Source organism: Lissotriton helveticus, chromosome 3_1 (assembly GCF_964261635.1).
Source record: "Lissotriton helveticus chromosome 3_1, aLisHel1.1, whole genome shotgun sequence".
In the NCBI taxonomy this organism is placed as follows: Eukaryota; Metazoa; Chordata; class Amphibia; order Caudata; family Salamandridae; genus Lissotriton; species Lissotriton helveticus.
The window spans coordinates 878,524,078-878,550,227 of NC_136061.1; the positions used below are offsets into that span (position 1 = coordinate 878,524,078).

Consider the following 26,150-nt stretch of genomic DNA (forward strand, 5'->3'; position numbering starts at 1 on the left):
ATATATTCAAATGAAATAGGTAGAGTTCACTTTTTGTGAATATCAGCTGCAGTCGATGCCTACTGGTGCAATGGAGTGGCTCCTCCACTCCAATGGAGATGTTGCCTTGGTCAAGGAAGTGTTGTACGGACCTCCATGGATTTGGGGAGGCTGTACTGCCACTGGACGAGTCAGTATTGGTGATTGTTGGGAGAGCAGCTGTCCGGCAGGGCTTTGCGCCACATCTGATGCTGGTGCACAGTTCTCACATCTCTTCTTTATCCTTGTTCTTCTTTCAGGCAGTCAAATCTTAATTTCTGCGTTCAAGGGGCCTCCTAAATACTAAATCGAGAGGCGTTAACGGGAGTAAAGGGTAGTAGCCAATGGGCTACTTACCCTTGTGGTCACTACACCCCCTATATGACCACTTCCAGTGAGGATTAATCATAACCCTGTCTGAGTGCCTAGGTCCACCAAAAACAAGATGGTGGAACCTTTTTTTTCGTGGAGCACATCAAGTAGGGGTGTGACTAGCCTGAAGGTGCAGCAACTACTTGAATAGTTAATTTTCAGCCTGTCCTGGTGCCAAATGGGCCTCATGGCAGTGTGGTGCCCCTCCCTGGTTTGGGGGCAGCTGGGGTTGCATATGAAATGCGGCAGGGGCATTGAAGCCTCTGGTTTTGACATGCTAAATCCCTAGCCATCCTGTTGAAGGAGGTGCGAAAACCTTCCTCCTGAGCAATATTTTCCTGGCCTCAGAGAGCGTGAGCTGTCACCTGCAGGCGGTCAGAAACTTGTCTGTGGTGGCAGGCTGGGTGATACCAGTCAGCCAGCACACTAGACACTGGTAGGTGTTTCAAGGGGCCCTTCTAAGGTGCCCTCTTGGTGCATGTGATAATAAATCCAGTAGTGGCAACAGTACAGATTCTGTGAGACAATGTGTTTGATACCAAACACCATAGGTTTCAGTAAAGCCATCATGCTGGTGGGGAACTCATAATGACCAGTGCCCAGTACATATACTTAAGATGGCTTCCCTGTTCTCTTGTACCATCTAGTAATTGAACTAGACAGCACAGGGACATAGCTGCTCATGCAGATATACTCTCACATATAATATAATACACCCTGCCTTAGGGCTACAAGGCCTGCTGTAGGGTTGACTTGCATATATTGCATGCAGTGACTTTAGCAGAGCACAGAGTGAGTGTGCCATGTCGTGTTTTCACTCATGGTTTGCACCATGATACGCAATCTGCATTGGCAGGCTGTGTGCAATTTGTATTGGAGTCCCTTAAGGTGGCATATTACATGCTGCAGCCCTTAGAGACCCTCTTTTGTACCCGTACAGTTACTAGGGACTTACAGGGGTGCTAAAGGGTGTGCCACTTGTTTTACTATTCGACCATCTAGATTGTTTTTAGGAAAAGAGAACTGGCACTGGGGCCTGGTTAACAGGACCCTGTGCACATTAGTCGAAAAACGTCAGTACTAGTGGCAAAAGGTGGGGGTGACCATGACAAAAAGGGTCACTTTCCTACATTGAGGACATATCATTTCAAGTACACTGCTTGTGTAGGGAGTGTTCAATGATGAATGCAATTAAAATAGCATGTGAAACAGCAAGAGTTCAGAAAATAAAGATAGAATCATGCCAATAAAAATGCATACATGCTTTAAATAAACAGATCTCCTTTGCACCTGCAGAGGTTTAAAATTACAGAATGAAAACCATAACCACGTTAATTAAAATTATAAATAGGGTCATGCATACTTACATCCCAAAGTTGTATATTAAAACTCTGTAGTTTCGTATAAAGCTGCAATTTGATAATGTCTCATGTCTTGCTCCCTTGTCATTGGAAAGAAAATATGAAAGTAACAGCGGGCACAGGGAGTGATTTTTAGTCAATACGGCGCTAAATAGTACTCTTTTTATGATTGTACAACTGAGAAGCATTGTTTGACTTGACTACAACCAAACAGCACTTAATGTTACATCAGACTCACTTGTTCTGGACTGTATGTAGTGTGTAAGAAATGTCACTTACAAGAAGGAGCTGCTTTTTCATTCTGGCACTGTCTAAAATATAAGCACTTAGTGCACTGAACATACAGCTATTAGTGATGCATTCCTAAGCAGTTCCAAGCAAGGGCGTTTCCTTTAATGTTGTGCTCCCCATCTTTTCCTTTGAAAAGGAAGCAGAATGCGGAGTACAAAAACAATTCCTAAAAGATTATTTGCTCAAATTGGCTGCAGAGCAGTGCATGGAGAAAGAAATGTTAAAAGGAATGCCCACTTTATTCCCAACATTAACCACATGCAATATCTATCAAACAAATCCTTTTGAAGACAGTAACTGCAATTTAGTCTTTTATCAAAACTATTCCTATTCACCTTGAGACAGAAGAAACTTTGTGTCCAGTATCGTACAATGTCTCATTTGTTATGACAATTTACATCTCGAAGCTAGTCCTATGAGCATAATTTAGCCACAGGGAACTCAAACAAACTCTGCAGCATGAAATATACAATTTTATTGACCCGTAATTTCTCCCAAACTACTGAAAGGATTTACACCAAATCACAAAAAGCACATTTTCTGGACCAAGATCTAGCTTTCTGTCAAATTTGGTGTAATTCTGTTCAGCCATTTGGGCTGTAACTGTGTCTAATTTTCCTATGAAAAATGCATAAGGAAAATGTGTTTTGGGACCCTGTCCCTTTTTCTCGGTCCGGCTTCACAGATCACCTGAAACTTTCCAGGGAGGAACTGAGGTGGATGAGACTTAAAAACATTTTTAGGTGAAGATTTGTTAAACCGAGCTAAAGTTCTAAGCAAAGCAAAAATGCTTTTCCTATAGAAACGTAGTCCTAATTATGCCCCCGGTGACCGACACTGGGTAATATATATATATATATATATATAATGTAAGAGTTCTTCCACCAACGGTGTCGGTGCCCGGAGTGCGACTGCATGTCATGTCTACAATGGCAAAGGGAGCCCTTATAAGGATCCAAAGCAAAAAGTCACAAAAATGGCACTCTAGTAAAGTGTCACTTCTTTACTGTAGTTAACATGTTTTGGCAGGCTTGCCTTCGTCAAACCCACACTCAAAGTGATCCAATGCCATTAAATACAACAAGAAAACAGTGAACCCAGCTGAGATGAATTTCATATATTTAATATATTTGTGTAATTCATTTCTGAGGCTCTCGGTGGAAGGGAAGGGAAGGGAAGAGAAAAACAAAGCCTTTTGAACTTCGTGCAGCGGCCCACTCAAGCTAAGAGAGGACTTTTACAATTGTAATACACAATGCAAACATTTAAATTGCATCTAATTAATCGCAATTAAAGGATAGAAATATTGGTATATAACCCCCAGACAACGAACTCTTAAGTTAAAAAATGTGGATACAGAAGAGACAAAACATTTGGAGACACAGTTATTTCCAAAAAATCGAAGTTTCATTTGCTTTTTAGAGTTGTAGAGAATAGAACAAAAGACACATTCTGTATATTTATCACACTATTCAACATAATACAGATGTCATATATAAATCATTTTTGTGTTTAACAATGAGATTTGTTAAGACGGCAGTAGACATCATTAATTGTTGCTTATAGGCTACATAAATATATAGTTCATGAAATAGAATTGCCAGAACAGCCGACATCACCAAACTTGACAGCATGTAGCTAGTTCTGCACATACCAACTGATTACCTCAGCCTATAACTAGGGGTAGAAATAATTAGCGTAACTCTATCCAGCATAACTACTCGTAATTACAGTAAAATTACTAATTTATTCAAATTTCTTTATTCGATTTTACAGATAAAATCATAAAAGGCATTTAAAAATGTGTCCTTAAAAATAACATGCAGGTTATCATAATCAAACTCATTCATAATTTTAACCCCCCCCCCCATCAGAAAGTAAAAAGCAAACAGTAGGAGAGTTTAACAGCTGTAAAAACAATAAGGCAAGCCTAACCTGGATAAATGTAGTTGATTTTAAGATCAGATAGAGGTACTTATGCCGTAAGGTATTATATTTCGGGCAAAACATTGTGATGTGTAAAGTATCGTTAGTCGTTGTGTTGCCACAATCACAAAGGGGGAGGTCCGAATGCGTAAAACTGCCTTGATTAAAAGGGACGAGGCAGAAAAATGAATTCACCCTAAAGTAAGTCAACGGGCGGCGCTGATTACATGTCAAATTCCAGGTTAGATAAGGTCCCATGTTACTAACAGTTTGCACTAATATTGCATGCTGCGTTGATTGTTTCATTAGTGCAAGGTCCTCACGTTCTGACACCAAACTGTCCCTAACCGCCACTTCAACCTTTTTCCCCACAGAGCGAGTTAAAACAGAGGATATTGTCATACAATTCAGGCCACCCTAGGGCCCGCAAATTGCACGCCACATGTGCCAGCCATGGGATCAAAGAGGATTTTTTCAATTTTGAACAGTCACGCAGAATGAATCTGCTAAAACTAAGTTCCTTCTTTAACCGAATTCCAGAGCCGTAGATGGCCAAGGCGAAGCTGTTCAATTAGAAAAGTTAAGCCTAGTTCCTCATGGACAATTTCATAGGGTAAGCTTTATGGGACCCTCAGGAGACCTTTTAAGAATGTATTTTCATTAACTTGAAGAGTGGCGACCCGTCCATATCCCCATATTCTATTCCATAGCTCACTAAGGGGATGCACTTGGCCCTGTGAATGAATGTGAACATAATAGAAAGACTGTATTATCGGCAAATAGCTTAAAAGTACATTGAATTTATCCTGAAATTAATCCATCACAAATATTTAAATCTAAACGCAATTTCAGGCATTTTATGAAAATAATAATATACAATGCATATTCATTCCCTCGATGCTAAGTCCATGTTTATGTTTTCAAAATGCAACACAATAGAAAGAGAACTGTGTATACAATAACTCGAGGGAATGATCAGGTATAGACTAGAAATTGTCTTACTTCTAAAATCCAGGTGGATTATTAAAACTCGAAATTTCATTAAATACAAAACAAAGTTGGATACAAAATGTATTTTAAACAAGAATATAGGTTTATTATCCTCAATTTTACCTGATCCTGAAGAGGCAATAAAAAGAGGACTTGTGAAAAACCGAGATTTGGCCATCAAATATACCTCATGGAAGCATTACCCCGTTATGTGGTACACATGAAAGAGCAATATATAATGAAACACAAGTTATACTTCACCTTTGGTTCCAGAGAAAAGAGACAAAACATTTGATAGAAGATCCAAATGGAATTGCATATGGAAAGAACAAAAAATACATAAAATGGTAACATGAACACAACGAAAAACTACAGGAAGAGATTCTACCTCATGTGGAAAGCTCACAGTTAAATCCTGGATAGACTATTATCTTGGAAAGTGCCTTTCATTAGGCTTAGCCACCCTCATTTCTCCCACTCATGGCATCTATGAGGAGCACAAACAAGAAGGCCAAAAACCTTTTGTTCATTGCCAAACTCTGCTCTGCTGTCTCTCCTCTTGCCCAACGTGCAACTCATGGAGCACTATTCAAGGTGACCGCAAGTGTGGAAACACTGGTTTAGTCTAAGACAGGGGGACGTCCAGCCAGGTGCTGAGTGATGTTTCTCTACTGACTACTCTGTCTACTTTTTGTGGGTCATTTACGAAGTGTGGAACTTTGGGCTTCTCAGCTCTAGGAAGAGGGAGATGCAGACATTTTGCCTTGAGAGCATGAGTAGTGATTTAAAGTGATTTTTATATAGTTGAGGCATATGGTTGCCCAGAAGCTTTAGGAATGTTGCATGTTTGATATGTGGTGAGTGACAGAGTTGGGGGTCAAGCTTACTCTCAGGGACTTAACTTTCCAGCTTACTTCTGGAGTGTATGTCAAATGTGGGGAAGTGGTGAAGAGTACTTTGAAACCATTTTGCTTTCTTACTCAATAGTTAAGAATTTAGGTTTACTGTCATTAAGATATCCCCAGTTACAGGACATAGTTTATAACTCTGAGATTATTACCTCATCTCCCTTAAGTTAGAACAATAGTGGTATATTTTTATGGTTGTGGATGGACTGCTCATGGGTTCTTTCGCGGAGTAAGAGTGTGACTCAAGGTAATATATTAGTATCCAGGCATTGTCCGTGTCAAAATATTCAACAAACCCTTTCCCATGTGTATCACTCATAATTTTTTGTAAAACTTTATACAGTTTCTGATATTTAATTACGCCCTTTTTCTTTTTGATAACAATCTTCTCTTAGAAGTTTATGTAAATCCACTCTGCATTACTTATTGTAAGAATATGCTTTCTTCTATGTGTGTTACACCTCATAAAAGTATTTTAAAAATCAGCAAAGGTATAGAATGGTGCCAGTTTCTCATTTCCAATATATCTATGGCTGACCAGATATTTTTAGTTAAACATGGAACTAGATATGGTTATGCTGTATGTTTTTTGTACATTGGCTAATTTCTTATTTTAAGGGTATGGTTTTGTAACGATTCCTTCTCTGTCATTCTTTTGATGGGATCTGTGTGAATAAACAAATGTGATGTCCAGAAAAGGCTGGTAGCTTAACCCTTGAAAAGGTGACCTTTAGCACTAGACAACTTTATATAGAAATGCAGTGGTGAATGCCTGTGATCGCGATTCTGTATGACATCTTGCTAAGTTGGCACATCAGCGGATAAGGATGAAACTGCATATCAAGCCATTTATTTATTTATTTATTTTGAAAGTTTTATATAGCGCGAGCAAGATCTTTGCAGATATCAGAGCGCTTCACAAATACAGGATGTAAGGAAACAAGAAACATGGGAGAGATTAACAGACTTTTGAGCAGAGAATACTTGTAGGTAAAAAATGAAAAGCAAAATAGGGTGGGTACATGGGGTAGCATAATAATGGACTAAAACCAATTATACAAATCGACAATCAGACAAACAATAGTGCAGATAGGTGTAGATCCTCAAATAGATCCAGAGTACAAGATCAGGTGAATTTAGTCATGAGGATAGCTTTTACTTCTTTTTAAAGAATGCAGAGGAGGAAATAAGTCTGGTTTCAGGAGGGAGTGAGTTCCAGATCTGGGTGCCATTCCTGAAAAAGAGCGTTTATATGTTTTTTCCTTCCGGAATCTACGAGGTTTCAGGAGAAGATTCTTTGTGCTTCTAGTGGTTCTTGAGCCACCAGATATTGTCAGTTTCTGAGTGAGGTAGCCGGGTGAGTTGTGGTGTACAGCTCTGTGCGTCATGCAGGCAATTTTCAGATGTATTCTGGCTTCAAAAGGCATGCCAGTTCAGGGATTTTAAGTCAGGGGAAATATGCAAGTGTTTTTTTGATCCAGTGATGGTCTTGCTGCAGCGTTCAAAGAGGCTCTCAGGGGTGCAGTTGTAGATAGAGGGAGTCCGCAAAGGGGGCGACGCTACCGTAGTCTAAGCGAGGAATGACTAGGGCATGTACTGCAGTTTGGAAGTCCTTGGCTGGGAGGAAGGGTTTAAGTTTCCTCAGGGTATTGATTTGAAAATTAGCTCCCTTGGTTGCTTTGCTGATATGCTGCTGCATGTTGAGATTGGTGTCAAGTGTAATGCCTAAGGATTTCGCCAAGTCCACGATGGTAGGTTGGACATTGAGTGCAGATAGGTGTTTAAGCCAAGTTTGGGTGGTGGAGATTTTCGCGGGAGGTAAGATCAGAAGGAACTCAGTTTTCAGAGCATTGAGTTTGAGGTTATTATCGGCAAGCCATGATTGGGTGTTTCTGAGCATTGAGTTCAGAAGTTTGATGTCTTTGGGGGGTTTATTTTGAGATATAGTTGGGTGTCGTCGGCGTACATGTGAAAGTGTACATTAGATGCTTGTAACAAGGTGGTGAGAGGTTCCATGACCAGATTGAACAATGTTGGGGATAAAGAAGATCCTTGTGGACGCCTAAAGTTACAGGCACTGGTGGGGACATCAAGTTGTTGCTCTTGAATTTCTGAGCCCTGTTATGCAGAAAGGAGGTGAACCATTTGAGAACAGTCCCAGAAAGGCCCATTCTGGTGTTTAACAGCTCGAGTAAGTTCTCGTGTTTGACAGTGTCAAATGCTGAGGAGAGATCAAGAAGGATGAGAAGGCAGGTATCGTTTTGATCTAGGATTTGGAGTGCGTCATCAATTATGTGTGTCATAGCAGTTTCAGTACTGTGCCCTGCTCGGAATCCTGATTGATGAGGGTTGAGGAGGTCAAACTGATCAATGTGTTTTGTTAATTGGAGTTGTACGCATTTTTCCAAAAGTTTTGCAAGTGTGGGAATATTGGTAATAGGACGGTAATTGTTTAGGTCAGTAGGGTCCACTGTTGGTTTCTTGAGTATAGGTGTAACTTTTCCAATTTTCAGTGAGTCGGGGATGAGTCCTTGTTGAAGTGAACTGTTAATAATTTTGGTCCAGAGTGGGAGTAGTAATGGGATGAAGTCTTTTACAGCGTTGGCAGGAAGAGGGTCTGTGAGGTAATTAGAGGGTTTCAATGTGCTGAGCAGTTTTGCAATTGTTTCTTCTGAGTAGGTGTCAAAGGATGACCAAGTAGCATTGTTTTTTGGTTCAGTGGGTGTTATGCGGTGGGGGTTGGAGTAAAGGATTACGTCACTGCGAAGATCGCTCCTTATGTTATCAGTCTTTAGTTTGAAGAAAGCAGAGAAGTCTTCACATGATGGTATATCGCCTATTGTGCTATGTGTAAGTTGGGGATGTTCCTTGGATTGTGTTTTGATTAGTTCAAATGTTACTTGAAGTGGCACGCAGTATTGTAGCATCTGCATGAGTACTCAAGGCTGGAATACTATGTTTGCATGAGTTAGACCACTGCACTGCGAAAGCGGCTGGTAGTTCTGATGAGTTGATAGGCATGAAATACACTCTTCTCTGCCCCTCACATGCATTTGCAGAAATTAGGGTATCTTCAGTAATTTCACTTCCACCCTAGTTTACACTCTGCTTTGAGTCCCCTATGAGAAATGAGCCTCAGCTGCCATATTGGTGGCAGGGCGATTTGCCACCTGTATTTTCTTGCAGAGCTCACCCGGTAAATGAGCAGGTGAGTGCAAGCTATCCATAGAACCCATCATCCATCTCCACCCCCCCACCCCCCCATTACCCCCCTCATTCACCAGTTGGTACTGCAATGCAATATCTGCGATCCCAGATACTGGGAACAGTCGGAACACTGCGGTCTGAACCATGAGTGTTCCGACTCCACAAGCCCTACCACGCATATGCCTTAACCACGCTTGTGCATGGTTAAGGCATTGAGCAGTAGGGCTTGTGAATGGACTGAAGCAGGAAGAGAACGGTGCTGAGGTACGTGGGGCTGGAGGGTGGGTCGGGGGTTGTTTTGTGAGCTGGGTGAGTCGGGAATATTTTGTGGGCTGGGTTGGGGGTTGTTGTATGGGCTGGGGTGGTCGGGGTAGTTTGGTGAGCTGGAGGTTTGGTCAGAGGTAGATTTGTGGGTGGGTGTTGGGGTAGTTTCCTGGGCTGGGGGTGGGTCGGTGTAGTTTTCTCGCTGGGGGTGGGTCGGGTGGTTTTCTGGGCTGGGGGTGGGTTAGGGGTAGTGTTCTGGGCTGGGGGTGTTCGAGGCTAGTGTTCAGGCTGGGGGGTTGGAGAAGGTTTTCAGGGCTGGGAGGATTGGGGCTAGATTTTAGGGCTGGGGTGTGGGGCTAGTTTTCAGGGCTGGGGGGCTGGGGTAGCTTTCAGGGATTAGGGGAGTGGGGGGGTCAGGGGAAGGTTTGAGGGCTGGGTGAGTGTTGTAGTAGTTTTTTAAATTAGGGGTTAGGGTATTAGGCCCCAGGGCAGGGGTAGTGGAATGGGTAGTCGTAGTTTTTAGGGCTTAGGGGAGGGCGGGCAGTTCTTAGTGCTGGGTCAGGGCTGGCCAGGGTCAGGTTAAGGGACAGGATTAAGGGACAGGGTCCTAAGCATTAGGGCAGGGGGGACAGGGTCAGATTAAGGGACAGGGTTAAGGGACAGAGTTTCCGGTATTAGGGTAGGGGGAGGGCACAGTGTGGGGATTGGGAGGGGATAGGGATATTTGCACCTCAGGGCAGGATGGGTGTTGGAGGAGTTTGTGCCTTAGGGCGTTGGGGAGGGGTTTTGCGATCTAGCCACGAATACCCCTTTACCATGCATGCCTTTACCACGAAAATTCCTGGTCAAGGCATGTGTAGTAAATTAATGTGTGGTTAGGACGTGGTCGTTGTTCAGACCGCATTGTTTAGGCATGCAGAGTTAAGGATTTAGTTGTTCTGTCATACAACCCCCAGACACACCTGAGTTGGTCTTCCCTCTTCATTTCTTTTCTTTGGTGTCTACAAGACTGACAATATGCCAACGGGAATTCCAATACAACAGTTTGTTTCCATTTTATTAACTTGAAGAATTGTGTCCCAAAAGAACAGCTTTCCTGCTCCTATAATGGTGAGAGATCAACCCCCAACCATATCTGCTTTAAATGTTACTGCTTACCTCAGCGTCCTCACTAAGGGCATTTTTGGAGTTAGAGAAATTACATTTAATTTACAGACAGATATGTAATTGTAAAGCAGGTCATCTACTAGAATCACCTTGAATCACGGATGACTATTGCTCTATTCAAAGACACAATATATTATATTAATGTTTATATGAGGTTTGTGAACAATATGTCAGTTTTCCTGTAGCCGGTATAAGAAAACTGGGTGATATGTGGGACTGCAACATAACACATTTATGTAGTTATGCAGAACACTTTAGTACTCTACAACTGCTAGAAAGAGAGGTGTTGAAATAATTTTCTTTGTGTATTTCTTTCTGGTTAGGAGAGAATGAGTGAGAAGGCTTCTTTGCTGGCCATACACCAGAGTCTAAGAAAGTGCTTCCAGCTCATAGAAGAGCAGCAGCAGACTTGGAATATTACCCTGCCAGAATGCAGCCCTCTTATCGGCTCCCTCAGCAACGTGGCCGAGCAGCTTCAAGCATGTGAAAAGGTCTCCTTTGAAAAAACGGCGCTCTCACGGTATCCGGACCTCCAACCCCAGCTGAGATACAAGCTCATTTCGGCCATGACAGTCATCCTTGAGAAACTTGCTTTGAAAATGTATGTGCTGCAGTTTTGTGGTAATTTATTATGTTTTCTTCTTTATGTGTGTTTATAAATATGTATTCACATGTGTGTGTGTGTGTGTGTGTGTGTGTGTGTGTGTGTATATGTGTGTGTATGTATATATATATATATCTATACATCTATACAGAACTTCCCATTTCCCAATCCATTTTATTTCAAAGGCAGCACTCCTAAGAAATGGAACGCGTTTCGGCTCGAGTGCAGGACCCTTTTTGATGGAGAAATAGGAAGTTTTGTATTTCAGAAGGCATGATATGGCATCGCCTTTACCCTGCACCACTGGCGTTTGGGCTGCTCTCCAGAATTCCACATAACCCAGTTTGCAGATATATATATTTGCACACCAATTTTGCTTCAATTCAATTTAATGACTGACGCGTTTCGGCATTACGCCTTGCTCACTGTGACCATGAGCAAGGCATAATGCCGAGACGTGTCAAAAAGTCATTAAATTGAAGCATTCAGCATACAGGAGCGTCTGAGTTTTCTTCTTTATACGAAGAAAATTGGTGTGCATATTGTTGGGTTACCGGTAATCTGTCTTAGACCGCCAAACAGTAGCCGTGCACTGCCGGATTTTGATGTTGAGATATCTCTCTCTGTCTCTCTCTCTCTCTCTCTCTCTCTCTCTCTCTCTCTCTCTCTATATATATATATATATAACTATATATATATATATATATATATAAATATCTCCATATATCCATATATCCAAAACTTGCAGAACCCACACGGAAGGCAATTCATGCTCTTAAACGTGATTTGTTAACAGCATGCCAGCAGAGAACATTTCAGGAAAGCAGTCCTTCTTTCATCATGCCAGACGCGTTTCAGGAGATTCCTCCTTTCTTCAGTGGCTTCGGAAATGTCAAGGGGAAAGCGTTTTTTGGCGCAGACTATTCATAAATACTCACTAACCTGCCTCTGATGAAAGAGCATGAATGCTCTGAAACGCGTTAGGCAAATGGATGTAAAACGGAGCTGGAATCCTGTTTTCTCAGCAAATTAAAAGTTTGTAACTTACCGACTGGAGGAGTGCGTTCTTCGATGCAGGGCATCTTTGGGTGAATATATATATATATATATATATATATATATATATATATATATATATATATATATATATCCATACATCCATATATCCATATATCCAAAACTTGCAGAACCCACACGGAAGGCAATTCATGCTCTTAAACGTGATTTGTTGACAGCATGCCAGCAGAGAACATTTCAGGAAAGCAGTCCTTCTTTCATCATGCCAGACGCGTTTCAGGAGATTCCTCCTTTCTTCAGTGGCTTCGGAAATGTCAAGGGGAAAGCGTTTTTTGGCGCAGACTATTCATAAATACTCACTCCCGCCCCATGGGCGTGGCCTCACGGCATTCTGGGCGATGTAGTGCGCACCATTCGTGACCTCAGTGGGTGCATATCCCCAAGTCAAAAATGTCCATACTTAAATCAGCAAACATTCTTGAAAGCCTCTGCCCCGCTTTATTTGCTGCCAATAGAGCTTTAAACGGACTCCCATCTGCAAAGGAGCCAATTTCAATCCGTCCTACGAAGGGCAGCACTTGTACATACCACCACGGACCTGCTGCGCTATGGTGTTTGGTGAATGATATTTACACGGCGGCCAGAGCCGTAGGAGAGGAGCACCATTCTTAACTTTAAAGAAGGCTGGGGGAGTGACGAACATTTTCCGAAACCGGCACGATGTTTCTGTTCAAATCTTAAAGCCTGCATTCTCAGCATTCCGTCCTACTATAGGAGAAAAATTGAAGCTGCATAAACTGTACAGGGGCACGGAACCTACTGAAGGATTATAAATAAAATACTTACCTGTTGGACTATATTAACCATAATGCTATGGGCACAAGTACAAAAGCCACGCCCAAAGAAGGCATTTCAAAGAATACTCTAATAAAAAGGAATGGTGAAACAGGTAAGATCGTCTTTGCCTCTGTACGCCCATGATTAAGAGGCGTGTGTTGCCTTGAAACGCGTCGGGCATGGAATAATGTGAGGAACAGAGGAAGCAAGCTGCAAAAGGCAAACAAAACCGCAAGGTATCAGACCATCGTCGTGTGACCTCTCAAGCGCAGTGGTGTTTGATGAATGATATATATATATGTATATATATAATATGCAGATACTTGATTATACATGTATGTATAATTAAGTATCCGCATATAGCATGTCATGAAGAGATGGCATGGTGCGTGATTTACTGAGAAAAAAATCCCTACCGAGGAGGAATGGTGGGGGAAAACATTTTGGTCAGTTCTGATTTATATGTCCCCAGCCAGTTATCTTAAATTTTGGAGACTAAAACCTACCCTATGTAGTTTTATCCTGTACATCCAGTGATCCTGAATTCTTCTTTTTAAATACAACCCCAGTTTTAATTAGTATTATTTTAATTACCCCAGGGATTTTATAGGTGATATACTTTCGTAAAACACTGTATGGTATGAGATGTTATTCCTTTTATATTAGATTGTATTTGTCTATATGTGTCTTTTATGATTATTTAGGATCGAATAAAGACAGAAATTGAATTGATTTGTATTTGGTGGCCTATGTCTACAGTGACACAGTGGGAGAAAACCTATGAGTTCAAATCATACCCAGAGCAGTTGCCAATAGTTTAGATTATTTGCAAGTGTTCCGCTCATCACCTTTTGGAGACTGTTTGATGTAACACCCTACATGACCACAGGTATATCCAGGACGTGGGTAAACTGTGCCACAGGATCCAAGCTATAGCTTACTGCCGAAGCCTAACAATACCGAAACAAATCTGGGGTCACTTGTGTTCCCTTCTAGAGGGGGCTTCGCCTGCTAGTTTGCGATGAATTATTCCCATAAGGAGCAGGCGTAGTACTGATTGCATAAGGTGGGCCTTTGTCTGGAGTGCCACAGTGGGTGAAAAACAACGGTTTGAAATGATACAGAGAGCAAATGCCAGTGGTTTAGATTGTTTGTTTGCATTACCTTTTTGTATTTTAGGGCCATGTTAAGCCAGCTAAGTGGCCATGTGGACCCTGAGGATGGGTATATCCTAATTTTCCATTAAATGCACCAGGAATTGGTCCGTGGACCCACACAAGTGATTTGTTTGAAAACATGTTTGTGAACACTTGACAAAGCAAGATTGGAAGACAAAAGCCATCCTTTTAATTGATTTTGGTCCTATATGATGATTACTAACTCTGTTCATTGCATCAATTTGGATTAATGACTGGATTGCAAACTTAGGAGAAGATATTCAATTCCCAAACAAAAGAGATGTAATTAAAAAAACATAAATGAAAGGAAATTGTCTTAGAGACATAAAAAATATAAATTGGAGAACTTGTCAGGTTATGGTTACCGCTACCATAAAACACTCATGGGTAAACTGAAATGGAAAGAAGCACAAATTTGGGGTCAGTTAAGGGGTATGAGATGCTAGTGACCTTAACAACTAATTTAATTCTTAGTTCTTTTTCCCTCTCTCATAATCATCCCCCAACATAAGACTGTTCAATCGTGTCTCTGTCTTTCTCTATCTCCCTCCGTAAACAAAGAGCCATTAGAGATAAGTCTACATGGTTTGTCACTTGAAATAGAATTTAAAGCTCAGTAACACACATAATAAAATCTTAATAATACAGCTGTAGAATAAATCAACACAGGAGGAGTGTGCTTGCTAACTATATAGAATCACATTCTGAAAGATGTTGATGCTGCTACTTGCACAACTTCCAATTAAGGATGAACATAAGAACCAAATTGAGAGGAACAAGGAGCAAGTATTTAAAACTGCCAAGTGACATATGTAGCCCTTGCTTGGCTGTCTCTTTACTGAATGTGCGTTTATTACACCTTACCAATCTCTTCTATGACACAGGAATGACTTGCAGAAGGTGCGGGACTCGATCAGTCACCAGGTCTATACGGCTTTCCAGGTGTACGAACAGCAAGCAGATGCAGTGGGTGTCCAAACCTGCCTAGAGGGCTCTGCAGTTCATCCTTCAATAGCTGACATGTTGGAGTGGATTCAAGATATTGAAAATCACTACAGATATGAGTATCCTTCAGGTGGTATGAACACATTCAATTGGGAGAGACTGTTTCTCTGTTTCTTTGTGAGATAACAAAGAGTGCTTTATTCTCTAATAATCCTTTGAAGGTTTAGATTTCCACACAGTGGAGCATGCAAGTACCAGTGGTCCGCTTTTCTGAAGAATAATCTTCCTGCAGATTCCTTGCCTTATCAATACACCTTTCCGACTTTAGACAGGACTTGGTTATTTTCCCAGCAATATCTCTCCTGCACAGCCACGAGGCTCCAACCATGGCTCAGTTTCTGGATGTGACATTACCAGGGTATAATAGACAAAAATGGGCAGACTGTCTTAAGCTCCTGTTTGTCCGTGTCTCCTTAACGCAGTCAGGAGCTCCCGTTTGGTGTCTTATCAGCAGAATTCTCAGCTTTCGACCGTGACTAGGTCAAATGTCTCCTCAGAGAGCCTACGGCTTCAAGCCTTACAAACAACGCAGCAAGAAGATGTCCCATTCGGATCCTCACACTGGCAGTATGTGGTTTCAGGACATGAAGTTTTCCAGACACGGTTTTCAGGAAGGTATGAAAGACGTCGCCTCCTGGATGAGCAACTGCTGCCTAAAGCTCAACTCAGAAAACGGAAGTCCTCATCCTCGTATCCACCCCCTCAGCATGGGACAACACCTGGTGGCTCACCACCCTCTGCAAACCTCGTACACCCACAGACCATGTGCGCAACCTCGGCATCATCCTCGACTCCTCCCCCACCGTGCACCGCCAGATCAACGCTGTATCCTCCACATGCTTCAACACCCTCCGCATCCTCCACAAGACTTTCAAAATACCCCCGAATCTAGAACACTCACCCACTCACTCATAACCAGCAGACTGGACTACGGGAACGCCCTCTATGTTGGAATAAACAAATCTGTACTCCTCAATCTCCAGACAATCCAGAACCCCACAGTTAGACTTGTCCTCGGCATCCCATAACAACACCACATCAACCAACACCTATGAGTACTCCACTGGCTCCCCTTCGAAAAGAGAGTGACCTCCAAGTTCCTCACCCATGCCTACTAATCTCTCCAGAACATCGGATCCTAATACCTCAACAAAAGAATCTCCTTCTACTTACCCAAGAGAAGCCTCCAATCCGCCGATGTGGCCCTAGCTGAAATCCCACGCATCCGCAGAGTTTAAACAGGGGGGCCTCGCTTACCCCTACATCGCAGCCAAAACCTGGAACCAACTCCCACTCCGCCTCAGACAAACCCCCACTCTGCAGGTTTTCAGAAAGAGCCTCAAGACCTGGCTCTTCGGATTGTAGTGTAGTTCCTATAGTACCTATGCAGGACCTGCACGTTTGGATAACATAAACTGTGGGATTGATGGCAGACTGGTTCCGTACAGCCCCACAGAGAAATGTTAACCTGTTTGGATGTAAGCTAGCTCATGGTGCCACTAGTGTCTCCTCTTATCGGGGAGAGATTAGATTCTGGCAACCTTAGAACACGACAACTCTGATCCCTCAAGATCGTGGAAACAATGTACTACTTTTCGCTCAGTCACTCTTGCTCATTTAGTTTATTTCAGAGGTTCCCAGAATAAACAGTCTGGGCGTTTCAATAAGGATTTATTGAACAGTTGTTATTCTCGTGTAAAATATATGAGCTGCAACAACCATTAGACAGTAGGAGAGATATATGATTAGCAGTATTATGAATAAAGAAGGATAGTACAGTTCTACCATTTTGCAATAAGGATGAATAAATACATGAATATAAAATGCATGATAAAAGTCTACATAATCCTACGATGCCTATCTAGATGTACCTAAGTGTACCTAGCATGAGTAAGTGTGTAGCCAAGAATCACTCTTGGTTTTAGTCGAAGTGTGAGAATGTAGGAGCCCCTCTTGGTCTAGAGTTGGACACCCCGCAAGGGATGTTTAGACTGCTGTCAGCTAGAGCGTCTGCATGCAGGAGCCTCAGCATCTCTGGCCAGTGTTTTGGCCTGGAAGTCTCGGTTCCCTCAACCTTATATTGGCAAGATGTGGTATTTATACCCGAAAGCATCTAGGACTTCTTTGTCCCTTGTATGGTTTGTATGGGTCATTGTCGGACTGAGGAAGACGTAAGGGATGAACCTTGTACATAGATATCATGCAGGTGATGTAGTTTCTGCTTCGTTTCCAAGACCCCTCATGAATGCTCATAGAAAATGTATGCGCCCATCGGAGATGTAATAGGAGACCTTTGTTCAGGGAAAAACCCTCCTTCTGCACCCAGAACTGAAACTAGATAAGGTTCAATCCTCAGAGCTCGTTATTTTGTAGTGTAGAGAACTAATGTAGGTGAAAGATCATGCCTATATAAGGGCATCTAGAATCATGCCTATATTAGGTCATCTAGAGTCGTGCCTATATTAGGGCCTCTATATAAAACATAGCAGGATGAGACGAAGCTGCTCAAACCTCCCCTAGCGCCTTGAGACCCTCGCGGGTGAGTAGTGTGCTTCACAAATCCCTGATTGATTGATTGATTGAAGCTACAGCCATCGGAGATGTAATAGGAGGCCTTTGTTTAGGGAAAAACCCTCCTTCTGCATCCAGAACTGAAACTAGATAAGGTTCAATCCTCAGAGCTCGTTATTTTGTAGTGTAGGGAACTAATGTAGGTGAAAGATCATGCCTATATAAGGGCATCTAGAATCATGCCTATATTAGGTCATCTAGAGTTGTGCCTATATTAGGGCCTCTATATAAAACATAGCAGGATGAGACAAAGCTGCTCAAACCTCCCCCAGCGCCTTGAGACCCTCGCGGGTGAGTAGTGTGCTTCACAAATCCCTGATTGATTGATTGATTGAAGCTACAGCCATCGGAGATGTAATAGGAGGCCTTTGTTTAGGGAAAAACCCTCCTTCTGCACCCAGAACTGAAACTAGATAAGGTTCAATCCTCAGAGCTCGTTATTTTGTAGTGTAGGGAACTAATGTAGGTGAAAGATCATGCCTATATAAGGGCATCTAGAATCATGCCTATATTAGGTCATCTAGAGTTGTGCCTATATTAGGGCCTCTATATAAAACATAGCAGGATGAGACAAAGCTGCTCAAACCTCCCCCAGCGCCTTGAGACCCTCGCGGGTGAGTAGTGTGCTTCACAAATCCCTGATTGATTGATTGATTGAAGCTACAGCCATCGGAGATGTAATAGGAGGCCTTTGTTTAGGGAAAAACCCTCCTTCTGCACCCAGAACTGAAACTAGATAAGGTTCAATCCTCAGAGCTCGTTATTTTGTAGTGTAGGGAACTAATGTAGGTGAAAGATCATGCCTATATAAGGGCGTCTAGAACAGTGCTTTAAATGGGAAAAAATAAGTGCAGGTACTCATTAAAATAAGTAATTGGTGTGGCAAATGGGCGGGGCTAGGGGCGGGGCTAAGGGCAAGATATGATAATACATAATGACTTCTGTACCAGTTGCAGCACATATCAAAACACATGAGAAATGTGTTTATGTAAACAAATCAGGTTAACTCATTACACAAAATGAAAGCCAAACAGGATATGTTAACATTTCCTTGTTTTATCATATTGGCTGCTTCTTAATGCCATATGTTATTTGTTGTTGTTGGGCACCATACTATATATTCTCAAGCGGGCACACACACTGAGAGCGAAACAAGCTGAGATGAACACAAAAGCATTCCACCCATTCCCTTTAAAATATCTCCTACGAGTGTCCTGATTCTCTCCCTCTCACACAAAAATAGGCACACACAGGTTGGCAATCACACAGACATATATATATGTATGTATAAACGATTATTAAAGTTAACAAGAAATGCACAGGATTTTTGACTGTACACAATTTTGTGTTAAAATACAATTTCAATGCACATTCACGATTTCAGAACTCAACAAATATCTGGTATTTTTATGTGCAAAAAGTGGCAATCCTAACTTCACCTGTCACCTCACTTCTATACAGTCATCCCTCCCTCAATCCTGGAGCTCAATTCTGGAGTGCTGGAGCGTCCCCTGCTGTTCATTTCTCTATGGGAAGGGTTTACTTTACACCCATAAAGCCAGTATTCAGGTCGTCATGTTATCATACAAAGGCAGCAATTAGTGATGCAAAAACAAAACGGCTTTGGGGAAGGTAGAGGATTGTGTGACGCTGCCGCACACTCTAGTACGGTCAGTGCATTTCCCTAAATGGAACAGGATTACTGACTGGCAGCCCCAGCCAATTTCACATGCCCCATTTTACTTGTTTGGGCACAATCAGTAGCAGGGGGGGAGAAAGGTTTTGGGGCACTGTTCCCTATAAAGGTTACATGATGATATGACGCCTCTAGGGGTGTCTCTGGATCACCCACCGCCCCCTCCCTGTGTATGCCATGGCACAATTCCTGATTCTCAGGGTGTAGACCTGTTGGTGTCCGCCCCTAGTGATGGTTAAGAGGTAGCTGACACGGAGTATCCTTTTCAGACGCCAACACTGGGGTGGGACCCTTCTGCTGGGGCTGCCATCTGATCCAGTACCGACAGAACATTTCTCACCACTGCAGTGTGTCATCATTAAGTCAGTCAACATGGTCCAATGGTCCAAACCTGTTGTTTACTGGCACGTTAAACGGGGGACGACCCAATGAACGCTGAAGGTACAAAGTGCAGTGGGGAGTGAATAATTGTCATTCAGGATTGAAACTTTGCTCTCTCTAAGGCCGATATGGGGTTATAAAAATACCCCAGCTAATGGAGTACTAATTCAGTGCCCCCTTGCCTGATGAAAATGAAAACCGAATAACAATTGGTTGGCCACAGCAGGGCTCCTGAAGTTGATGATTACGCAGCCACCTCGGCGGACTTTCATTCCCCTACCAATCCTCCTTACTCGATGGGTAAGAAGAATCTTGTGGGCTTTTGATATTTGATAGTCCCTGAACTTTCCCACCCATAATTAGACACTCGTTCTTCAGAGCCCCATGAGACCTGATCTGTCCATATCTCAATGGTGGAACTCCTGTCATCACCACCACATATGGGTAGGCTGGTGGTGGTGAATGAATTATCGGAAGGTTTTTAGTTTCTTTTTTGTGATGCCTCCCTCCCCGTTTTCTTTGACTCTTATGGTGGCTGAGATTCCCTGTGATGAGATTAGATTCGTACTGGGCAGAACTTTAGTCTCCCGACCAATCATTTTAATTGGCAAATTGTAATATGGCCTGATGTTTTTATTGGTGCCACTGTTCCCCGGCTCCTTCTGCCCATCTTGCATGGACGTCCAGTCAGCCCTGGGTCCCTGGGAAGTATTTGTGTGCATGCATGCGTGTATCTCTTAGCATGTGAGTGTGTGCATATGAGAGTAATTAACAGAGTGACTAAGTGAGAATAAGTGTCAATGAGTGCATGTCAGTGAGCAAACCTGAGTCTGTAAGGGAGAGCGGGTATTTGAGTGTGTGAAAGTGAGTGAGTACATCAGAAGACGTGAGAATAAGTGACAGTGAGTGTGACAGTGAATAAGAACAAGTGAGACTGAGAGCGAGACTGCCAAAGTCAGTGACCAAGGAGTGAGTGAGCATGACAAAGTGAGTGAAAATGAGTGTGAGGCAGTGTGAAAGAGAGTGAACTCGTATGGGTGAGAATACGGTGGAGTGAATGTAAGAGAGCAAGTTTGAGTCCGTTACGCTCGTTAGTCTGCCACTGGCCTAGAAGTAATTATTGGCTTACAGGGGTACCCATAGCAAATGCTGGCATATTTGTGGTAGTTTTCGTCACAAGGAGGGCCCACGTCAAAACACTGACACACCAGATGTAATTCTTGGTACATGAAACACCCATAGCAAAATGCTAGTGTTGGCATATTGGATATCATTTGTGACGTAAGGATTACAGACAGGCAGCCCCAGCCAATTTCACACGCCTGATGGAGGAAGGGGGAGGGGGCTTAACACTTCAAGCCTAATAGCCATTGCGCACCTCATCAACAGTGCAGGGCCTGTCTGGACCCTGTCCTGCTGATCACAGCATGATGCAAGACAGCCCTCTCAGACCCCTGCAGTCAGGGGCATTCAAGTGAGAGCTGCTGTAATCTCCCGCAGCGAATGTGCAAAAGGCCACTGAAGGGCTCAGTGTTTTGCAAGCTCCTCGGAAGCAGGGCGGCATTTGCCCTGAGCTGGAGGAGAGCAGTAACCTGAGCCTTCTGGGCTCTCAATCAGGGTACCGGTACTCTTCCCTGACCTAAGAAAAGTGCCGGTACTGAGGGCCAGAAAATTCGGAAGTGCCGGTACTCAGTACCGGTGAGTACCGGCCCATTTAAAGCACTGGTCTAGAATCATGCCTATATTAGGACATCTAGAGTTGTGCCTATATTAGGGCCTGTATATAAAACATAGCAGGATGAGATGAAGCTGCGCAAACCTCCCCCAGCGCCTTGAGTCCCTCGTGGGTGAGTAGTGCGCTTCACAAATCACTGATTGATTGATTGATTGAAGCTACAGCCTGCGACTTTTGCAGGGGTCTAGTAGTATTTGGCTAATACCATCAGGTAAATACCCACAGCAACTCCCTTTCCAAAGGTGTATCTCCCACCCTGGAACGTTCTTCTAACGAACCTTGCACAAGTGAGACCGAAAAAGCGCTATGGGAACGAGAAATCCTTTTCTTCTTCAAGAAGAGTTCTCTTTGCGGGGCCCAGTCAGATTCACAAAGCCATCTGCTGGTACCAAACTGTTACTCAACATAGGAAGAACACTTGATGCCTTAGAAATGGAAGCTAGAGTTCCATAGTTATGTGCCAACCCTGTACTTGTTGACGCTTTCAGGTTAGCGGGCTCAACTGCCCTCTACCTTTGGGCCACTCCCCAAAGGTTCTGTTTCTTGGTGTTTGGCAACTGCGACGGCTCTGATCCAGTGCATCCTGACACTTTCAGGGGCTCCGGTTCCAGCATCTAACGTGAAGTCAAAACTGACCATGGCACTCTCCCACATTTGTTTGGGGCCTGCATTGGCAATGCACTGGAAGTCTGTGCTTATGCTGCCCATGAGGTTGGCTCCTGGCTCCAAGTCTCCATACTTTTTGTCCTCCCACCTGTCATATACGAGACTAGGGCTTTTTTATGTTGTCTTCAAAGCAGAACCCAGACTCTGGTCCTACTGCCACTCCAGAAAAAGTGTGTGGCCTAAAACACACAGTAAATGCCTCCTGTCTTTTGAGCAGCATGTGCATGCTTTATGGAAACTGGCAAAGCTCCCAGCCAGAGCACCTGAAAACGTTGTTCTTAGACCTGGTGAGTGATGGACTGGAAGGATCTCAACAGATTCTGAAACGTGGCTTTGAGTCTCCAGACTAAGTGGCCCAGTCTGTGGTTGCACTGTCATGCTTTGAAAGCGTGCTTGTATGTTTCCCCCTAGATTTGAGGGAGATGTGCAGGCTACACTTATGAAAAACCCTTTGACTGAGATCCTTATTTACATGGCACTGGTGCACAAACATGCCTGGTGAAAGATAATTATTGCTCATGACCTAGGCTTTACCATCAACCTTCAAAAGACTGACTTCACTCCCACACAAAGATTGACTGATATTGGAAAGTCCCACACGATCGTGAAAGGCCATGTGTTTTCATTTTTGCTCCCCAGCACCGGGGAGTTTGGGTGTGTTCTCTCTATTTCCCATTCCCCCAATTCACCACCACCACCTTCTCTCTCCGTATATGGCCAAGGGATCAGGGTACTCCCACGTTTGTTATTTTAATCTTAACTTCAGGACCATGTCTCAAAGTTCTTTAATAGCAGTGAGAACATTTCTTGCATGTTCTGACCAGACAATCAGTTCGCTCACACCCGTGGGACTGTGAGTCAATTGGAGGGGGAGCTCTTGCGACTAACCAGATCTCTCCAGTTTTTTAATTTATGGTCCCTCTGGACTCCTGTGGGGTCAACTATCAATATATCTTTGCACTTTGAACATTAATTTCTCAAAAACTACTGAACAGATTTGTACCAAATCACAAAAAGCATGCTTTCTGGATAAGGATCTAATTTTCTGCCAAATTTTGTGTCATTCTTTTTGACAGTTTTCTCTATATTATTGTCTAATGTTTCCTATAGAAAATGCATGGGTAAAAATGTTTTGGGACCCGCCTTTGACTTATCACCCTGAAACTTTTCAAGAAGGATCTGAGGTGTTTTTTAGTGTTGTTGTTTGGGGGAAAGATTTATGAAGATTTGTCAAACAGTGCCAAAGTTATTAGCCAAAGAAACAAGCATCGGCAAAGCCAATAGGTTTCGTCTTTATTATATTCTTTGGTGCTGTAGTTATTGTAATGTGTTTGAATGTATGTGACAAGGGTATGCCAGAAAACTGATAGTTCTTTTAACTTTGGTCTTTTACTTTAACTAGAAACAATTTGATATGGATCTACAGTTAATGAAGCAATACAGTAGGCATGATAAGGAAAAAAGGAGAAGTTGCTTGTGTTAACAAAAGAAGCATGGTTGGAAAATGTTGCAATTCATGTTCTTGAGAAAATACCTATCAAATGCTTTTTAGTCAGTTCATCTCACATCTCAGTATTGTGGTAGGTTGCAATGCATGACGGCTATGTGTTAGTGCAGCAGTTGCCCTTGGTCTGAGACTATAGATCCTCTTCTAGAACTTAAAATCTGCATTGCTAAAACACCAGGAATCCAGTTGGCACACAGCACTTGTTTTACCAAAGCAGATTTCGCAAAAAACCTTTGTGTGGCATCTTAATCACAAGTATACTAACTTTGAGCATGTACCTTCAAGCTTGAGCTGCTGAATTCGGAACTTTAAATAACCAGGTTTGAATCCTGATGTACGCTCAACATCCTGTGAGTCTCTGAAAATCAATTAATCTCCTTTGCCTTAAAGAAAATAAATCTGACCTTTTGTAATGTATCTGGTGCTGATGTAAAGCGCTCCAACGCCCTTAGCCAAGTGCGCGCTTTATAAAACTGGCAGAAAAAATACATAGTTGTTTATTATTATCAAGAGCTGTATGTGTTTGTAGTGGAGTATAATAGTCACTCAAGAGGCAGATGTTGTACAGCCCAGTAATTACTATGCATCTCCTTGCTATTAGGCTAGACAGAGGGCTCTCTGTCCAAGTCTTTAATGAACGTTAAATGTAGTAGATATCTGGAAGATGCTGCGAGCACTCACGTGCACTGCCCCTTGATATACACGCCGGTGTCTGCACGTCTGCACCCGAAACGGCTAATCACCCTTGTTGACGTCGTATGAATTGTATCTTTTTACAGTGGCGAGTCCATTCCTGTAACCAGGCATTAACGTGAGTGCTTGTAATTTTTGCATTTGGTAGCTTATGTGTTACACTTGCTTGCATAGTGATTTGATGCATGTCTTTGGTGCACACAGCTTTTGGTGTGGGACACAGAGATCATTAACACAGAGATCATTAATTGCTGCATATGCGGAACAAAATTAGAGGGAACAATAATTGTAGCATCTTTTTTGATGAGCAGAGTGTGCCCTAGGGGAATCGTGAAGTACGCTTTTGGCCTTGAGGTAACAGGTTCGAATACATTTTACATGCCAGCTGGCTATGCCAGCTTTGGAAATGGCCTGTCCCTTGTGAGGTTTAGTGAATGGAACAAATTGTTGTCTTTACCACGGAATAGTTTAGTCCTGTCTATATAGAACATAAGGGACAGCTGTAAAATACCTCTAGGAAAAGGCACGGGCACCGACATTGTGCCCCGACACGCCCCTCCGACCAGGGACTCTAAGCAAGAAATGCCCCCATCGTTGGAATGGCCCCCAACAGCGGTACCGCTCAGGAAATATGCACAATACTGTGTCTCGATCAGCACAACCACTGGACAAGGGAGAATCACCCACTCAACAGATCTGTGAGGGAACTCCTCTTTTGGTGCTCTTCCCAAGGCGGATCAGCAATACGCGGGGCTTTCTCCTCACTACGAGAGCCCTGCAGCGCCGGCATTAATCCTGTCCGCGGGGCTTCCCTTGCCCAAGGTAGCCCCGCACTGTCATCGGAGGCCTTGGCCGCCTCTCCTCACTTTTCCCGGGCCCCCTCCTGGGACCCGGGACTTCGATGTGGAGCCCGCGAGGCTCCACTTCTGGCCCGCCCACAACCAGGCAATGGTGCCTGTCTTCTGGGTAGTGCTCAGCGCGCCCAGCAGTTTCTTTTGGCGGCTTCTGCTTCTCGGCCGCAATGCGGGGTGGGCACCCGCTGTTAAAATAGCAGGAGAGCGGGATGGGCACCCACAAATAACTCAAAACGCGGCCAAAATAAACATAAAGCGGGGTGGGCACCCGCTTCTCAGGTATCACAGGGGAATCCCTACGATGGGGATTCCCTCTAAAAGCGGGCTGCAGCTCAGCGCTGCGCAGCCCACACTCCTTTTCTGTCTTAGAGAAAATAAAGAAAAAGAGCACAGAGATCAAAAGATTCTAAAAGCTCCAACAAGTTATGCAAAAAGCATGAGTCCAAGCAAAAGTTCCGTTAGGAATCAAGGGGTCAATGCTGGGCCCAGGAAGGTAAGCCATCATTGCGGTTCTTCCTGGGCCCCAGCAGCAGCAAGCCCCCCAGCACGTCAGAAACAGCACACCAGCATAGAACATGGGGTCACAGCCCCTATATATATATTACACCATCTCTTTGTCTGCAGTACAATGCATGGGGGAACCAGTGCAACTGGTTCAGGGGGGATTTAGAGCACTTTGTTTTCCAAGCGCCTCTTCCCCTTTGTCAGGTGGGGGCTAGGTGATCAGACACACCACAGGGAGCGGAGCCAGCATTGTACAGGCTGGGCACAGTCCTATTCAGGGTCAGGGGATTACTCCTCCCACTACTCCCAATGCAGATGTCCCATTCAGCCTAGTGCTGACTCACCCTGCCCCTCCTGGAGCCACACACACCTCCCAGCCCCGGTCACTCACAAGTCAG

At 43.4% G+C, this 26,150-nt stretch overlaps 1 protein-coding gene across 2 annotated transcripts in view; it reads left to right on the forward strand.

The window, feature by feature from the left end:
• The window catches only part of AIRIM (AFG2 interacting ribosome maturation factor), a 98,546-nt gene that overhangs the window by 35,050 nt on the left and 37,346 nt on the right, over nt 1-26,150 (forward strand). For both annotated transcript variants that reach the window (XM_078681218.1, XM_078681217.1), the window contains exons 3-4: nt 10,828-11,105; nt 15,025-15,204. In XM_078681218.1, coding sequence (XP_078537344.1) covers nt 10,834-11,105; nt 15,025-15,204 — 452 coding nt within the window. In that variant the 5' untranslated portion in view covers nt 10,828-10,833. The remainder of the gene's footprint in view (nt 1-10,827; nt 11,106-15,024; nt 15,205-26,150) is intronic.